At 45.3% G+C, this 19,598-nt stretch overlaps 1 protein-coding gene across 2 annotated transcripts in view; it reads left to right on the forward strand.

Moving 5' to 3' along the window:
• Nucleotides 1-866: 866 nt before the first annotated feature.
• Nucleotides 867-19,598, forward strand: part of WSCD1 (WSC domain containing 1) — a 35,012-nt gene continuing 16,280 nt past the window's right edge. Inside the window, exons 1-4 of one of the 2 annotated variants that reach the window (XM_009318815.1) lie at nucleotides 867-1,195; nucleotides 1,441-1,485; nucleotides 12,374-13,070; nucleotides 17,948-18,062. In XM_009318815.1, the coding sequence (XP_009317090.1) occupies nucleotides 12,644-13,070; nucleotides 17,948-18,062 (542 nt within the window). In that variant the 5' untranslated portion in view covers nucleotides 867-1,195; nucleotides 1,441-1,485; nucleotides 12,374-12,643. Of the gene's footprint in view, nucleotides 1,196-1,356; nucleotides 1,486-12,373; nucleotides 13,071-17,947; nucleotides 18,063-19,598 lie in introns of those variants that run through there. The other variant, XM_009318814.1, reaches the window with a different exon arrangement.

Consider the following 19,598-nt stretch of genomic DNA (forward strand, 5'->3'; position numbering starts at 1 on the left):
CCAGGTCCCTCTTCTCCTAAACTGTGTGGAGATGGGAAAGCCAAGTGTAATTTAAGTAGCGTTAGCATCATGTTGGCAGTTCAGATCCCACTCACAGGGTGTGCTGTATGGGGAGAGATCCACGCACGCAGCATCACTGAAACCTGCGGGGCTAAGTACTGTGCAGCATACAGAAGTGAAACAGGATCAGTCCCCATGTGGCATCCAAATTCTCTCTTTCCTCTCAGATCCAAGAAAAACCCTGAGTGCTGCTTTCTCACAGCCAGGCGGGTGTTCGGTTTGACATTACTGACCCACGCTCCTCAGCACAGGAAGTAAACGAGGGTCCCCATAACCGCATCTGATTTTGGCTCCAAGAGGCAAATCTCCACAGGTTTGATTTAAATATGCAAAGACTGTGGGGTGCCTCAAAACCACACGCACTTACAAGTGTGCAGCCTACTCCCATTTAAATGCAGATGCTTCAAGAATAATTACAAATTGATCGATCTCCGTGTGAACCAGTAGCAGAAAGGAGTCCGTACGTGCAGTGAAGGCAGCAGAGCAGGCAGTCCTAAGGACACTGAGCAAACTGCCTTTCAGCTCTCACATTTATAAATAATTTACTTCTATCCACCTGTGCCCAGAATAACAATTTGCTGCCTGAAATCTCTGAGCTGGTGCCAGGACGCTGCCAGGGACTCACTTTCCCGGGACCCTCTGGACCTGTTGGGAAGTGGTCTGGGTCTCCAGAGGAGCGGCTCCAGAGGGATCTGCCCCTAGTGGGAAGAGGCACCGAGAAACAAACACAGGAGCATCCGTTCAGCTGATCGCATTAGGTCTTCACGCTGCTGCTGCTGCCACTTAGATATCTGTCTATGCGGCCATCCATGTGTTTAGAGAAATATATAGACAGATAGAGTGTATGGGTAGGTCTGGAAACGTCTGTAGCTGCAGAAGGCTGCAGAGCTCTTCCGTGAAGCAGACGTAAAGGAGAGGCTCTGTTTCCCCGAAGAGGGGGAGTGTTATGAAACACAAGTGTACCGACTGTGGCTGAGGATTTTGGCAGTGCAGCGCTGAGGCTGTTTCAATCCTGCCTGTTGGCGCAGGAGGCCATGGAGCGTTTCTCTCCTGCCAGCCCCTGCACGGCACAGGACCCCGGCGCCCCGGCCCGGTGAGCCGCAGGGACCCCGGCGAGGGACCACAACGGGCGGCGGTGAGCAGGGAGCATGTGCGGGGCTGCGTGGCAGCTGGGTTAGTTACTGATATAAACAGCTGGAGGGACCGGAGCGCCGTGCAGACACAGGCGGAGCACGGAGGGGTGCTCAGGAGGATTACGGCTTTGCACGCTGGAAGCGGGAGGCAGGAGAAGGATTAGCGGGGAAGGGCAGAGGGAGCAGGATTTATCAGCTTTTCAGATATGCATTACAGCTTTTTATAATATTTCACTGGATTGTCTAGGACTTTGCCTGGCTACAACAGGAGTTCCTCAACCATAAAAGAAAGGTGAGTTTTTTTTCTCTTTTTCTTATACAGTTGCATTATCTGCTTCTGCAAGCTGTTTGTCAGCTGGCCTTGACACAAGTAATAACCAGACAACTTTTTGCAGAGGCTGAGGTATTAACATTCATTGCAGTCTGAATGGCTGTTTGATTTATTAAATTTATCCATGGCATCTAAGTACACGAGGCTTAGCTGCATTATTTATAAAGATTGCAGTTTGCTCTCGAGATGCCCTTCTCTGAGCATCCACGAAACATTGTACTTGAAAAGTAGGCACGGATAATGCGAGTGTGTGTTAGTGTCACATAGCCTGGTGAGGCAGACTAGAACACTCAGCTTCTCTAAACAGTTTCTGAAGCATCATTGTGCTAAATAAATAGACTCTAACAATTTTTAGTAGGTGGATGTTGCAGGAATTTGGATGTTGAGGGGTTTACGAAAGACATTTTTTAAACACCTATGATTTAGTTACAGATCTGCATGTTATTTTAATTCCAGTAGATTTTCTTGCACACAGGAAAAGATCTCATCTCTGGCTACTGTGGGCTGAGGCAAAAATCAATATATGGTACATTTTTTACAACAATCTCTTCCAAAACTTCAGCCTATAGCCACAGAACCATATTGTCTTTTTTGAAATTGCAGATAAAGCATCATTTGCTGGGTGCTTGAGTTCTTAATATCAAAGGGATGTACATTATGCACGAATGGTTTATTATTGATCAAAATACTTTCTAGGTTCACGAATACTCTTTGCTGGTAGGTCTCGGTTTATCAGTGAATGGTGACAGCAGATTGTATGTTATCTTTTGAGTACACATTGCTCTATGTACAGAATGCATACACACATACATATATATGTGTGTGTATGTATACACATAAAATGTACATATGTATATGTCTGCATCTTTTCCATACTGCATGGAGTCAGTCCTCCTGATTATTACTGTATCACTGAGCTAGGTAAAAAGTATTGTGTTAATGGAAAAAATACCATATCGCCATAGTATGCTTTCTGTTACAAGCTGTCACTGGAACACTTTCCAAGTCAGCACTCTGTCTCACAACAAGCCTTCCTGGACCAGCTGCCTCCTGCAGGCTCTTCTGCATCCCTCTCCATAGGCTATTGCGTTCACCAACAAAATTATTGCCTAGATTTACACCTACCTATGCTAGAAAATTGGTCTCAAAAAAGTGGAATATCTAGTGAAAGAGCTGCTGTGACCAAATTTGCACAAGTTAGCACTGACTCTCCAGCCTCGGGCTGCAGCTCTGTTCTGTGACATCGCCTTTCACTTCCAAAGCTGAATTATCTGTCAACTGTAAAACACCTCCCATATTGTTTACAGTGGATATAATGCATATTTTTAACTTGTGTATTTTCAGCTTGATTTGACTAGTTTATGGACTATATAGTTTTTCTCCATCCTCCTGCTATCTCTGCATAAAGATTTTTATCACATTTTTATTTATTTATCACAGTTCATCATTATTTAACAGTTTTAACACGATATCAGCATCAAAGATAACTTTGCAATCTGATTACATCTTGTAGCAAGTGCACTTTCAACACAGTGTGGGAAGGGAGGACAGGTGAGGGAGGAAATGGTAAATTTGCTAGAAAGCCCTCTCAAGCTGCAATGTTTGCCACTACAGCATGTGGAGAACTTGTGGTGCTTCTACCTCATTTCTAGTTTGTTGACAGACCTTATGTTGTGCTTAAAGTAACACTCAAAGCAGCATTGTGTCAGGAAAGAGTTGCTCACGAGGGGGGCATGTGCGTAGAGTCAGCACAGATCCATCCTCTAGCAAGTAAAACTTTGTAAGTTGGAAGAAGTGCTTATTGCTTCTGAAAGCCCAGATAGTTAGGCCAGATCTTTTGGTAGGGAAGCTGGCATGCAACATCGGAGCTTCAGTGGTCAGGACAGGCTGAAGGTCCCTTCACTTATGTCTCATTGGGCACCACTACTTTACTGAAAATCCCTAGATGATAAGCTTTGTTTTGATGGGAAACGGGTGGAAGAGTTAGTTTCTAGAAATATTTAAAAGCCAAATTATTCTCTAAATCAAACACCTCAAATTGGAGGTGACTTGGGAAGAGATGGGGAAGAAACCCTTTTATTATATTTAAATACAAACCCTCAGCAAGTTCTGCAGCAGCAGAACTGAATGATGTGGTGTGTTTCACATGGAGGGTGATGCAGGATGTGCACGAGCAAAGCACGGGCACTAACTCATCCTCAGCCTCTCAAGCATGCCTGAGCTAGACATCCTGCCTTGGAACAAAGAAGAAAAGCAACCCGAGTTTTCCACTTGCCTTGCAGGAAGGGCAGGGATGAGAAAACTGGAGAGCAACAGAACCGGCACAAGCTGCAGTGGCTGCTGGAGCCGCATGGCACGTCACCGTGCGAGCCTCCTGACATGCCGGGGCCGTCTCCTGGCCCTGCCCGTGCAGGGCAGCTTGTGCTGCTGGGATGGTGGCTGCAGTTGCTCCAGGGTCTGAAGCCAAATGCTCTGGGAAGGCCAGGTTGTTGGATTCTAGATAGGTCTCATTTAAGCATTGCATTGTAACTGCCAGAAAGGTCAGTGATCAGGTTATATTCCACAGACCTTATCTCACAGAAAAGCACACATTTAAGTTGGTGAAGGAAATTAATATTATAGTAACTCTTCATCAAAAATTTCCTCTCTTTTTGGTGAAAGAATATCCTAGGAAAGGTGGTGGAATTATGAAATCACATATTTTTCTTTTCTTTGCATAAGTTCCTAAATTACATTGTTAAGTTAGTGAGACGAGGAAAGGTGGTGGAATTATGAAATCACATATTTTTCTTTTCTTTGCATAAGTTCCTAAATTACATTGTTAAGTTAGTGAGACGATTCCATGTGACACTTTGTTAAGGAGCTAGAAAAAGTAACAATGGCCCTGAGCCAAAATCCATCAGCATCAACCTATATCTTGATCTGAGTAGATTTTGGCTTACGACAGTAGAGTACCAGGATGTTTCTTCCAAGCTTTACTTTTAGCATGTGCTGCTTTCCACACAAATGTGATCCACAGTTTCATTTTTCTCTCTTATCCCATGATTTGGATACTGGGATAATGTGGAATTTCTCTGTCGATTCCACTAGGAGCTCAGACAGCTCACCTTTGTCGTCTTTTTAACCCCTTTCTCAAAACTCAAGAGATGGCTCTGGCCATGCATGAAAGTAACTATATAGTTTTTCTCCATCCTCCTGCTATCTCTGCATAAAGATTTTTATCACATTTTTATTTATTTATCACAGTTCATCATTATTTAACAGTTTTAACACGATATCAGCATCAAAGATAACTTTGCAATCTGATTACATCTTGTAGCAAGTGCACTTTCAACACAGTGTGGGAAGGGAGGACAGGTGAGGGAGGAAATGGTAAATTTGCTAGAAAGCCCTCTCAAGCTGCAATGTTTGCCACTACAGCATGTGGAGAACTTGTGGTGCTTCTACCTCATTTCTAGTTTGTTGACAGACCTTATGTTGTGCTTAAAGTAACACTCAAAGCAGCATTGTGTCAGGAAAGAGTTGCTCACGAGGGGGGCACGTGCGTAGAGTCAGCACAGATCCATCCTCTAGCAAGTAAAACTTTGTAAGTTGGAAGAAGTGCTTATTGCTTCTGAAAGCCCAGATAGTTAGGCCAGATCTTTTGGTAGGGAAGCTGGCATGCAACATCGGAGCTTCAGTGGTCAGGACAGGCTGAAGGTCCCTTCACTTATGTCTCATTGGGCACCACTACTTTACTGAAAATCCCTAGATGATAAGCTTTGTTTTGATGGGAAACGGGTGGAAGAGTTAGTTTCTAGAAATATTTAAAAGCCAAATTATTCTCTAAATCAAACACCTCAAATTGGAGGTGACTTGGGAAGAGATGGGGAAGAAACCCTTTTATTATATTTAAATACAAACCCTCAGCAAGTTCTGCAGCAGCAGAACTGAATGATGTGGTGTGTTTCACATGGAGGGTGATGCAGGATGTGCACGAGCAAAGCACGGGCACTAACTCATCCTCAGCCTCTCAAGCATGCCTGAGCTAGACATCCTGCCTTGGAACAAAGAAGAAAAGCAACCCGAGTTTTCCACTTGCCTTGCAGGAAGGGCAGGGATGAGAAAACTGGAGAGCAACAGAACCGGCACAAGCTGCAGTGGCTGGGGGCGGCGCATGGCACGTCACCGTGCGAGCCTCGAGACATGCCGGGGCCGTCTCCTGGCCCTGCCCGTGCAGGGCAGCTTGTGCTGCTGGGATGGTGGCTGCAGTTGCTCCAGGGCCTGCGCTAAAAGCCTCATCTGTGGGGTTATCGGAAGAAGAGCGCGGGGGGAATGCCTGCCCAGGGCCAGCATTGGAGGGTGTTTCTGCCTCTCCATCTGAAGCCAAATGCTCTGGGAAGGCCAGGTTGTTGGATTCTAGATAGGTCTCATTTAAGCATTGCATTGTAACTGCCAGAAAGGTCAGTGATCAGGTTATATTCCACAGACCTTATCTCACAGAAAAGCACACATTTAAGTTGATGAAGGAAATTAATATTATAGTAACTCTTCATCAAAAATTTCCTCTCTTTTTGGTGAAAGAATATCCTAGGAAAGGTGGTGGAATTATGAAATCACATATTTTTCTTTTCTTTGCATAAGTTCCTAAATTACATTGTTAAGTTAGTGAGACGATTCCATGTGACACTTTGTTAAGGAGCTAGAAAAAGTAACAATGGCCCTGAGCCAAAATCCATCAGCATCAACCTATATCTTGATCTGAGTAGATTTTGGCTTACGACAGTAGAGTACCAGGATGTTTCTTCCAAGCTTTACTTTTAGCATGTGCTGCTTTCCACACAAATGTGATCCACAGTTTCATTTTTCTCTCTTATCCCATGATTTGGATACTGGGATAATGTGGAATTTCTCTGTCGATTCCACTAGGAGCTCAGACAGCTCACCTTTGTCGTCTTTTTAACCCCTTTCTCAAAACTCAAGAGATGGCTCTGGCCATGCATGAAAGTATGACTGTGAGAAGCACTTGCTGTCGGCCGTCTTGGGACCGACACTGGCAGATACTCAGGGTTACTCAGGGTGCTTTTAGCTGTCAGAATAAAGGGAATTGCAAATATTTGACAGGATCCCAACATTAAATTTATGGCTTCTCAGGAGTTTTTCTTCCTACATGCATTCACGCAGTATGATGTTGGCCTTGACTTTCCAAACAGCCTCAAGAAAATGGCAGTGTGTATGCAAAAGGCTGCGAGCCAGAATCCTCCAGCTAGGTCCTAACTGACTACATTTGTCCTCAAAGAAAGCTGACAAAAGAGAGGAGAAATGTGGAAGAGGGATGGATTTTTCTAAAAATAGTGTTCGTGAGTCCAATTCCTTTCAGTTTACAATAGAAAACATAGTCTTGCTTCCATGCCAAGAACTCTGAATTTGCAAAATGCTGTTGGTCTTTAGGCAAGATCAACTATTGATGAGCTGCAGCCGTCAATGCAGTATTGACCTAAGTTTCTGCACTGAGCAACCTATTAAGGGACAGCCCTCAACTGAGCAACTCTTCACCTGCAAGTCTGGGGCTGTTCTTTAGTGTCTTCAGCCTTTACCGGCTTTCATAGCATCACTGAAAGTATTCAGTCTTCCCTCAAAAATTCTGTAACTACTCTTTTAGCTAGGAGAGTAGAATTGCCAAGAACTTTACAATTTTTCTTCTATTTCTCTTTATAAATATATTAATACAGCTGCCTAGTGTGACATCTTCTGTCACACTTTACAAGATCACTTTGGAAGCAAGGTACTGACCTGCTTTTCCTTATACCGACTTTGTAATGGCAGTTATAAATCTGGTATTATATATGTAATGAAAGAAAAATAAGGCTTAAAGGAAAACCAGCACTTTAAATTGGAAATGCCTCAGGTCTGGCGCTTAGTCCCATCAGTGCACTCTGAGACGCAAGGTGCTGAGTTCACAATCTGTGCTCTGGCATTTCTGAATGCTTTGCATACCTTTGCAGCATTGCAAAGACACCAAGGGAGGGCTACATTTCCAGAGTGGACTGAAATGAGTAGCACACATGGACAACTCGCTTCTCTGCCTCCTTCCAAAAAGAGCTCCCTACAGTCATGTCAATGGTGCAGGTGTTCCCCTACCTGTTAACCACATCGTTTTTGTGAAATATTGATAGACCTCTACAAAGATACAATATCCTTGATCAGGCATAGCAGCTGTTCCTAGCGTCTGCGGTGAGTTCAACCAGGGGGCTCACATCCCCTCGAAAACGGCCGGCTGCCTGCTGACGGACGTGTTCAGAGGAGCTGGGTGCTATGTGGCTGCCAGAGCTCATTTCAGAGGATACCACTAAAGTCCCCTCAAGGATTGCCGTCTCTGCCACCCCGCTCTTCTCGGCAATGGCAAGACCCTGCAGGAGCAGGCTCTGAGCAATGTGGCCTGCAGGAAAGTTGCAGGAAAGTAAAGCAGCTTTTCTGTGGGTGCTGGTAGGACCATGCCTTATCCAAGCATTGCAGATTCATGCAAAACCTTTGGGAGAGCATCTCTTACAGCTGGTACCCAGCACCACACACTCTGAAGCCTGACGGCACCTGAATAAACAAATAACCCACCTGCAACAGTGTTCTGGAGGATTTCACCAGTGGTCCAAAAACTTGGCTACCAGCCAGCAAATCCACTGGTGATCAAGTCATGCCAAATTTAGAGGAATCTTTCTTCTAAGATGTTTGCTTTCCCAGAGACAGTGAGAAGAATTGCAGCATTGCCCATTTTAGGAAACAGATTGGAACAGATTCATATTTTGAGATTCTGGGATTTCAGGTAAGATGCATTTTTCAGCTCTGCATTCAGTCCTGCTGGTATATACATAGGTCTTACAGAAAAAAAACTCAAACTATTTTTTCTAATTACACTTCTGGACAAAAAAAAAATTCAGGCACAAACAGCTAAAAATGCTGTTCAAACAACTGAATGGTTTTCTGACTTCTGAACAGTTAAAAATCCACCTGTCACTATAAAGTGAGTAAATTAATATTTTATAAAAGATCACTCAATGCTTTTCTGAACCCCATCAAATTCTTGCCCTCAATAACCAGATAATTATCCATTTTATAAAAACACAGCCACCAGAGGCACCACCTTTTAGTGGTGCAAGGGATCCTTTCCTTGCTGAAGGCACAGCACCCAGCAGATCTTCTGTACTACCGCTTACCATCTCCAGAGCTGATCCTTGCCAGTGCTAATTATTTTCCTTTTTTTTGTTGCAGAGTTAACCCTTTCATTGTTCTCTTCACCTAGAGGTCTTCTCTGCTGTTTAACAGTTCTCATTGCCCATCTCAAAGTCCTTTCAATTATCGTTTTATGATTTTACTGACTAACTCAGCTCTCTATTAATATGGTCCTAAAACCCCTTTGGCTGTGAGAACTGATAAACAGGAACAGAAGACTCTACTTTTCTTCCATTTCACTTCATTCATTTTAAGTGAAACGTATGAAAAAGACAAATGATACATTTTCTATTACCAGATACTAGTTCATATCCTCCTTACTCCTTCCTTCTTAATATCATCATCAAAAGTGATGCACTTCAATTCTTTTAGGCATACTTTGATGATATTGCAATATGCAGTTTATGGAAAAATCAAATGACATTTTTTTATGTCAGCAGCACTCTGCTATTTCCCCACTAAAAAGGAACATTTAATTTTTGAGTTGCACATTTGCAGCGGTTGCTGTGGGCGGAGAGTCTGCTTATTTATTTGGTTGGTTTTTACTACAATGTACTGTCATGGCAACTGTACTGAGGGCAAATGCATCTGGAGGTAATTTATATACGTCATATTGACTGCAGTAAAATTGGCTTGTACAATTTAAACTTTTTCCACCACTAGGCAAAGGCAAAGTTAGCCTTTTGAGACCCAGAAGCAGCTTCTTCTTAGTAAATAAATAAATAAACTAGGCAGAGCAACAGGAGCAATACCAAATGTTTCTTGGTGTTTGGATGCAGAGCTTGCTGCATACTTAAACTAGGTCCAATATCTTGGGCAGTTACCCTAGTTCTGCTGATGCATAGTAGGCTTTTCATCCTGCTAACGTGGGAGGCAGCAATCGCACCCCGCACAGGCATTGTTTGGGCAGGCAGTGGCCAGACCTGTCTCCCCTGGCATGAGGAGGCATCGCCACGTGCTGCCCAGACAAGCGGCAGATCCTCTCATCATGGGGATCCATGGATCATGGATCCAGCTGCTCCGCTTTACATCACTGCAAACATGGAGACATTCAACTGAAATCTACTGAAAGACTCAAGCACACGGTGGCATTAAAAGGGACTAAATTGGGCCACTGATGCAGTTTCAAGCATAACAAGCCTGACCTCTGCTACACGGCTTCGATGGTCCTTCTCCATCCAAGCTGCCACTCTCGTCATCGCTTATTAGCAACGCCTAAAGGTTCCCGGCTGCCGCAGCACTGCCTTTCCAATGCAAATGACTTGGATGTGCTTGAGAACTTTGGCTCGAAGCATTTCTTGATATTGTAACTTGATCACTTTGTGAGTAAACCAAAAGAGCTATGAAACCCTGAATTACAGTTGGGCAAAAATGATTGCAAGTCTGATAAATTTATCTAGCCTCATCTTGCTGCTAGGGGGGGGGAAAAAAATCTTAAACCTTTTGAATACCTATGTGATTGCAGCCATTATCATCTCACCGATGAGGCTTTGCAGCAACGTTTTACTAAGAAGGGCCATCCCTTTGCATTATAGATGGCAACTCAAACAGTGTGCTGTCTGCTCAGCCATCAGCCACCATGGCGTGCAGCTGCCTCATCCGTTGGCCAAGCCTTACCTCAAAATACTGTATGCTGTAAGGAGCATGGTAATTTCCCAGTCAGAATCTCAAATGGCTAATACACGCACGCATCGTTCTTTTAGATTAGACAGCCTCTTTTGGAAATAGCTCAAGTTTCCAGTAGCCCCATGTTAGGAACAACTAGTGAATCAAATCACACCTATGCTGATAGACAGTAGTTCTTCAGATAAATTAGCGCTGTAACAATCTGCAGTATCTAATTATGGCTAATTTCCTGTTCATCTATCTAGGTACTTCTGACCCTTTTACTGTAATTCTTGAGCACTCACAACGTTGATCAAAGATTTTTCAATAATTTAACTTTAAGGGTTGGCTCTTCAGCTGGTGTAAATCAATGCATTTTCTTTGGCTTTGGAGCTGATCAGAAGGGAGTTGTGGTAACTTTTACAGTGGGGAAAGTGGTCTTAATTTACTACAGCATGCTACAGCCTCGTAGCCCTTTGCACCTGCTCGCTCTCTTGAGTTCACTGGCTGCTAACAGATCCACAGGTACTGGTGGAAGGAGAATAGGAAGTCCTTGTCAGTCTGAGCTCTTGGAGAAAGTGTAGAGATAAACACAGAGAATATTTTTGGATATTACTCAGCCCTATACAGTTGAGATGAGCATACATGAACCTTAACAAAAAAATTTTGAAAAAGCATCTAAATCAGGTTCTCAAGACCACCTGACTTGTAAGATTAGAAGACAGGGACTCCTGCCTTGTGCCAACCCCGTTTAGCAATCAAGGCTGAAAGGTCAGACAAAGAGAATTCAGGCTCAATTGATAAAAGATTCAGCTGAGCTTCAGTATATTTTGGGCCTATAAGTTTTTGGGCTTTGTTTTTGATTGCTGGTTAAGATAGAAAGAAGTTGCACAACTAAATGAAAAAGGGAATGGGTGGACACTTAATTGGTAGCATCTATTTAAGAAAGAGGCATAAGTGAATATCCACAAAACTTTAAAGCAGATACTGAAACAAGAAATACAGTGAATGGATGTTTCTTTGCCATGACTGTGGATTTCAAGAGTGTGCCCCAAATGCAAGTTAAGCAAAAGCCATAATATTTTCTTTTCTGGAAAACACTGCATCTTTTCTCAACGCTTGCCTGGCTCCACAGAGAAGTGATTGACTGGGAAAACAGGAACTTATGGGGAGATGCCAGCTTTTATTTGCTACAGGAGGTTAAAGGTTCCCTAGAGCACAAAGGAGCTTTTCTTGCCCAGACAATCCCATCATGGTATACATCAGCACAACTAAAGCCTGCAAAGCTTAGAAGCAGTCAAGAGATATCTGGTGAAACTTGACATGATTTTTTTTCAAACATTCAGGAGTCTTTGTCCATACATCCACACGTCAATATTTGGCAATAGAAATCTACTAAAAAAATTGCAGGATCTCTGGTTTCTTTTAAAGTGATATGCACAGCAACTCACACAGCTCTGTGTGTAAGTACACAACCCCCAGACATCCTTCCAGCATAAAGCCTGACTTTATTGTGCTGCAAAGAGATTAATAATTATTATCTTATCTATTGTGAGTTGATGCAATTTCTTTTTTTTCCCCACACACCCACACTGCTGTTTCCTTCTGATCTGCATTTGTAGCTTAGCTACTGTTTCACTGGAAGGAAGGAATTTGATAATACCTTCCTAAAAAGACGCCTATACTGTGGCTGCCTGTTCCAGCCAGTGACAAAGAATGGAGATGTCAGCTATTGACAAAAGAAAATAAAGAACGTTTTTTCCAAAGATCCCAAGAGAAATAACCTCATCATAAAGGTGTTTCTTGTGCATGCCAAGTTAAAAGAAAGAAAAAAAGAAGTGAGGCTGAAGATCTGAAACTAGCTTCTGCTTAATCAATCATTCTCATTGGATTATAGTTTTTAAAGTGCATAATTATAAACAACAGATGGAGAAACACTCAGCTGAAAAAAAAAAAGGGGGGTGGTGGGGGAAAGTCACCCTGATGACGAGTATTTTCTCTTTGGGTGTGAACCAACCTTCCTCCCTTGGTATTTCAGGTTTGAGCATCGGCTGTTAGGCAGCTCAGCAGAGCACGATGATGGCATCACCCCGCGTGCGTGCAGAGCCCCTTGGCCAGCCGGGTGCCTGAGGCCGGCAGCTGTGCCACGCCAGGCTGCCTCCTCTGCCACAGCTGACCGGGGAGAAGGCTCTTCATTGGAAGAAGGCACCGAAGTGATGGGCTGAACTTATGGGAGGAACCAGCGGCCAGCCAGGTGGAGATTCAGGTGCCTGTTGGGAGGCGTGAAGGGCCCGGTTTCAGTAAGGGCATGGCCAAAGCTTTCTTCAGGCTACAGAAGTTTCTCCGTCGGACCCAGTTTCTGCTCTTCTTCCTCACAGCAGCTTATCTGATGGCTGGCAGCCTCCTGCTGCTGCAGCGGACCCGCTTGGTTATCCAGCAAGGTTCACGTGGGACCTCTGCTAATCAGGCCCTGCTGGTGCCGGACGGGATGGCCGGGGTTGGGATTGTAGACCCCAGGACGCTGCAAAACCCCCACCCCGGTCCCAGGCTGCTGGTGGGCATGGATGCACTGCAGGAGCCGGCCCTGGACCCGCAGCACAGCCCGCGGTGGCTCATGTCCCGCAACTCAGAGCTCAGGCAGTTGAGAAGAAGGTGGTTTCACAGGTTCATCAGCGATCAGGAGCCCATGCAAACAGCGGGATTTAAAGCAATGAAGCACACTGCTGAACACAAAGGTAAGGGATGTACCCCTGCCCCATTTTCTGGCATGCACATAAACTGCACCTCCTCCTAGACTGTCCCAGGCACAGACTGGCGAGCACCACAAAGTCTGCCTGCAGAAATGCCTTCCTCCTGGCTCATCACCACTTTCAAACCAGTTCTTAAGTGTATGCACAGGCCAAAATACAATCCTGACGTCCTTGGTCATGCTGAGCTGTAACTTCCTCCAAAAATGTATTTTTATTGATTGAATGGAAGCCCAGACAGTGAAATATGCTTCCCTAATTTAAATTATTTTCTCTTCAAGCAGGCAGAGATGAACACTGTTTAATTGATTTTCTTTCTCAGAACAGGGAACACTTTAAAAGCGGGTTTTATTAAATTAACTATCCAAAACCACACAATACCTTAAGTCTACAAGTGCCTCCTTGCTGCTACAGCTTTCCAGCATATACTAAATTCTGTTACTGCAAACACATTCGCTGTTCCTGACCTGCCCTCTGTGACCAACTCTGCAAACACACTGTCCTTAAGAGGACAAGATGTGGGCCATACAACCCTTCTTCCCTTACTGAGTGCCAAACCAGCACCGCAATGAAACGAGAACTCCTGGATCGGAGACAAACTCCTAGTGTTTGACAAGTTTGCTGGAAATTTGCAACAGGCCAAGGGGAACGCAAGGGGAATTCACACCGCTGCACGGGTGCAGTCCATCAGCGGCCAGAGCACAGCATACAAAACTGTACATTTTCCAGTGCAAATGGAAAGCCATTCAGGTTTGACAGAAATCTGAGTTCACTTCACTGTGAGCCTGATGCTGCTGCCCTAACTGCTGCTGATAAATATGTGCATGGACTGCTTTGGTTTGTTCGGTAGGAAAGCTTTTAAGAAACTATTATCCAGACCAAGCAAAGAAGCCCAACAGCAATCTGTAGATGTTCACATTTCCTGCATGGCTTTATACCCTTATGACCCACCACAGAGAGCTGCATCATCCCAGGTGAGTTTGGGACGGCTCCCCCTCACTGGGCCCATGACGTGCTCCAGGGGGTGCACAAAGCTGGGTGCCCACGGTGTTGGGCTGTTACACAGCTGAGCTGCTCGCTGTGCAGCAGCGAGCTGGAGCCCCAACTTTGCAGTCACCTCCGAAGGCTGAGCAGCCCCAGGGAGCAGACAAGCCTCCTTGAGGAGCCCAACACAGAAAGCATCAGGATTCAAGCTAGGTGACTGACCATGCTCTCAAGGCTGCAGCATCTAATTATGACTTTGCAATCTTTGATCCATTGCCTTTCAGAAGAACTAGTTGTTCTTGGAGATGTTTCACTGATAATAAAAAAAGGAATGGGATCTGGATGACTAGACACCACGTTACTAAACTGTTCTTTTAGTTTGTTGAATAAATTTACCCAGACAAAGGGGCATCTTCTGCAAAAATCCCACAAAATGGGTGCCACCTCGTGAATCCTACTGAGTGAATTGTTAGAAATGGGAACAAGAAGGTGATAGTGATGGTGTATGGGAGATGAGTTACACAGCGTGAGTCAGGCAAACTGTAACCACTGGAGCTACCTGAAGCACCAAGGTGGAGCTTCCAAGATTCCTCCACAGGCGCTTCAAAACATCCTGTTGCTAGCAGGTTTTGGTGGCAGAGAAGAAAGGCTGCAAAGCGCAGATGTCTCCCACAGAACCCCACTGCATTTTGTGACTTGCCCCGAGCACATAGCCTGGGTGCTCAGAGCCTAATGACAGCCCCTGGACTAGCATGAAACATGAGGTTGCAGCTACTCCATCCTGCGCACCAGTGACCAAGCCTGGCGCAGGGGAGTGGAAGGCTTTGGGGAGGGGCCCTGTCCCCATCCCCATCCCTGCTGGGAAGGGCACTGGGTGCAGACACCGCCAGCTCTCTGCGGGAGGAAGACACACCTTCACCTTCAGCAAATACATCTTCTGCTGACATTGTTCGCCACCTACTTCAATAAGCTCTTCATGGACAGTTGCAGAAAAGAATCATACAAGCCCTCCAGGCTACCACTTTTGTACCTATACCTCATAAAGCCAGTATATAATATTCACGAAGTATTACTTTTTCACTCTTTTGCAAGCAGCAGACACCCTGGTCTCAGCTGCTCAGTAGAGGCTGATGATTTAACCAGGAGGGGCAGGTGGGGTGCTGCTTGGGCAGGCTTGCTGTTCCATGCCGGGAGATTTGAGGGGGCCAGGGAGGAGAGAAAGCAATGCAATAAAATAGGGCACATTATGTTCCCTTGCTCGGGATGCGCTGTGATTTGTACTTCCACGCTGCACGTGCTCTGGCAGCACGGAGAGTTTCGGTGGGTTCTGTGAAGTAAACCTGGCTTGTTGAACTCAGCGAGTGCCCATGAGCCCTTTGGCTTTGCCTCTTCCCCAGTCCCAACTGTGTAAAGACAGCATGCCTGGTTCTCCCTTCACAGACTGTAGCTGCTTGGGCTGCTCTAGTGCCCCTTGTGTCTGGTGATTTTTTTTTCCCCCCGTGATGAGCAAAAGAATAGATAAAAAGTGGTGAGTCTTTATGAGCTACTCTAATACCAGGCAGAATATGAACCTGTTCTTTAAAAACTTCAATTAAAACCAAAAAGATTAATTTTGAACATTATCCATAAAGTTAGTTAAGGCTAGTACCCTTATCAGCTGTTAAGCTAGTGCCTTGCTCAAGTTCTAACTGCTGACTGAGAGGAGCCAGGACTATTTATTGCTGCATCCCACTGAATTATGTTGATTCAAATACGCATCATTTGAATATCTGACTGAACATGAAGAGACATTATTAATAACAGTATTGTTAACAAGCGTTGGAATGCCTTTGGAAATTATTATCAATTAAAAATTTAACTACCTATGTAGAGCATGTTATCTTCCCCCCTCTCCTTCTCCTAGTAAACTTACAGGCTTGTTATTTCATTATTGATCCCTTCCAAAATATAATGAACTCCTCCGTAGTTATAATGTTTGTTAAAGTTTCAGCTTTGCCCTGTGGTTCCCGCTCAGTAAAGCAGCACACTGCCTTACCGCGGAGGCTGTATTTGTGCATTCCTCATCAGTGCCATCCCAATAACGCCCATGCTTCCCGATGCGGCACAGCCGCTCTGCCCCTGCTCGTTCACAGGGATTGCAAGCCAGCCCTCAGTGGTCTTCCTGGGGCAGACCCTTAACCTGAGACAAAAACGATGGCATCTGCTCAGTATATTGTGAACACCTGCTGGCTCGCTTTGCCTTCCTCTGTGTCCACCCAGGATCAATGTGGCCCCGGGTGAGAAAATCCAAGTCCTTTTTTTTCTTCTCCACGTCAAGCTACCTTGCCTGCTTACATTGCAAGTGGCTCAGGGTAGAGACCACATCTTATCCCGCCAGGGAGACTGGCAAATACTATTAGTGCAACAAATGAAAACAGGAATTTGTTAGGTAAAAAATGAAAATTTTCTGTTACGAATGCTTCCAGCGGATGGGGTGTTTCATACTGTTTCCCCTGGCCTGGTTATGTTGTCGCACAGGGTGCAGAGGTGACAGGGACTGGATCGCTGACATGACGTGACGTTCGGCTCTAAGACCGCAGAGTCTCTCATGACTCATTCATAGGAGGATGTGAATGAGATATTGCTGCCGGGCTGGCAGCAGCGTGGGAGGGACGCAGGGAGGAGGGCGGCCGCCGGCTGTGTCGGCTGGCCTGCCCATGCCTCCTGACTCGAGCTCTTTGGCCCCACACACTGAGTTTTCTGCTGCTACTGGTTTGAATAAAAGTACCCAAATCAAAAGGCTCAAGTAAAATGTAGAACATCCTCATTGCAGGTGTGCAACTCCCATCTCGTTAACAGTGTGCTGTGGGTGTATATTCACAGCTTGTGAATTTTGTAATTGCATGTTTGCAAATTACTGATGTGCAGGTCTTTGAATCTGCTGTTGTGTTTGTAATACTTAAATGTTTGATTTATTATTCCTAGCTCCAAAATCTCTGTTAGAGTAGCTTGAACTTTCTTTTTCTTGTGGATTATTTTATTGTGAATATAATGCTTTTTAGTTTCATTTTTCATCATATATTCTCTTCCTGTCCACAGCTCATGTTATTTAATTTCCCTGTGTTATCGTCTAATACTTCTAAAATCAAATTTCCTTTTTTCTTCATATTTTAGTGATAAAATGTACTTATATACACACAATTGTTGTATAATAGTGGGACTCTACATCATCCTTCCAATCATATATTAAAACATGGGCTGGATTTTTATAGTATTTTGTTCATGACAACAAAAAAGAGAAGTTCAATGAGAAAAAGAGATAGTTCAATGTGATAGCTAGACAGTGCTGCCTAGTTAAGACTGAAGTTATCTTTCCATTGTAGCTTTAATGTAACTCTATGTACCCAAAGAAAATTTATTTTCTTGATATTTCTCTTGCACCATCTTATTCTCAACCAGAGATTTTCAAGAAGACTTTGGAGAAATCCAAAAAGATTTCTCAAAGTTTATACCATTTTGAAGACTACCTTCTCCTTTACTTTAGAAATTCGCCATGCTTTGTCACCAAAGGGAGGGAGTCAAGCAGGCGGCAGCTGCCTGCGGGAACCGTGGCTCCAGGGTGGTTGCAGACTCTGGGTCTACAAAGGCAGGCCTGCTTAAAGTAACCTGGGTAAGGGAAAAGTCTAATTTCCCTTCTGTTCATTTCCATTGGACATAGAGCTTACCCCTTCAATAGCACCTACAAAGGTTCAGTACCAGTGGACAGGTCTGCAGAGCAGGCAGGACCCCAGACAGGTTGTGACTTGCAACTTATGGCACTGAATGGCCGCTGGATGGTTTTTTCCCTCTCCCCTGTCTCCATCCCATGCGCGCTGCCTAACTCTGGTCTTGCATGCACACAGGCACCTACATGGGATGCTTCAGCGATGATTCGAGGGAGAGGACACTGAAGGGCGCTGTGTTTTATGATTTAAGAAAAATGACAGTATCTCACTGTCAGGAAGCTTGTGCTGAGAGGTGAGTGGTATTTTTTCCACTGCAAGTTTTTTCTGATAATAAGTGGAACTGAACTTGAAATGGCAAAAGCATGCATATGTTAAACATATAGCATCTGTGAAAACTGTGATTATCTCATACCTTCAGGCATGGCGTAGCTCTGCTGCGCAGCTTAAAGTAGACTATTTCGCTACTGCCTACCCTCTTCATTATAGCATGGCTACTTACAATATATTTTCTGTTGTCCTGGTCAAAAATTACTGTTTTGTTAGATAATCTTTGTTAGATATTTGTTAGATATTGCCCTCTAGGCCAAATCTTTGATCTAAAATACTTAAAAAACTATGAACAAACTAGCACTCCCAGAACCAGGAGAGAGAAATACGACCAGGTATGCGGTAGGGAGCGGGGCCATTCCCAGCACAGCCCGGGGAGCTGCCGGCCATCAAGGAACAGGCAGGCACAGCTCCTGCCACCACTCTGCCTGCCCTGGTCAGCCAAGACAGGGTTCGGGCCAGGGACGATCATTAATGCCTGGGACAGGACTATACAAAATTATTTATGAAAAGGACTTCCCGTTGCTCCCAAGCACAAGAGAAAGCAGAAAAAACAATGCAATTTAGAGCTATTCCTCTGAAATTTGCTTCCTTTGGTCCACAGGGCAATGCAGTGCACGTGGAACCCATCACTTTAGGCGTGCCCAAACTGCAGCTTAACCCCATCTCGCTGGCTTTCAGACCCCCCTGTTCCAGCCCAGACCCCTACAGACACACAATGATGCTCCAGACAGAGCTGTCCCATGGGTGAAGGAAACAGTACTCTCATCTCAGATGGACAGACCGTCAGGCCTGGTCAGACACTTTTCGGAGGACACGGAGCCAGGCCCTGGCTCGGTGCAGCCAGCAGAGGGGTCAGCTGTGGGGTCTGGCCGGCGGGACCCTCACGCACCCTGCGTGGGCACAATGCATGCTTGCCTTTGGCGTGAGAGGCCCAAGGGAGCGCTTCACCCTGCAAAGGGGACCCAAGGGTCCGCACGCCACGACCGCAGGCTGCCGCCTTGATGCAAGCGTCGGCTCCTGTGTCACGAATCCACCCAGACTGGAGGGTGGTTTCAGGCAGTGCAGGAGACGTTGGTGGCCAGCAGCAACCGCTCCTGGAGCCAGCGTGGTGGCGGGAAGCAGGCCACAGCTTGGGCACCTCGGGAGAGGCAGCGAGCCCTACGCCTAGAGTTCGAGCAACGGCCGTGCCTTGGTGTGAGCATTTGAAAATTGCCTGACTGGATCCAAAATGCCCAATTCCAAATGCCAGTTAACAGAACCTCTGAAAGGGGCTTTTCTTCTCTGTCACTCTAAACCGTCCTAAATATTTCTGATCAAAACCTCAAGTGGTAGCTCTGGGTCGGGGTGGCGTCACCCCCGGCGGCGAGGCCATCACATCCGCGGTGCCGGGTGGGTGAAGGCAAGCTGTGCTCCTGCGGGAACGGCACCAGCACGTCCTCCCGACCGGGGACGGGGCGGCCGCTCAGACACCCACACCGGGAGGCAAAGCCCACCTCGC

Source organism: Pygoscelis adeliae, unplaced genomic scaffold (assembly GCF_000699105.1).
Source record: "Pygoscelis adeliae isolate BGI_AS28 unplaced genomic scaffold, ASM69910v1 Scaffold392, whole genome shotgun sequence".
Taxonomy (NCBI): Eukaryota; Metazoa; Chordata; class Aves; order Sphenisciformes; family Spheniscidae; genus Pygoscelis; species Pygoscelis adeliae.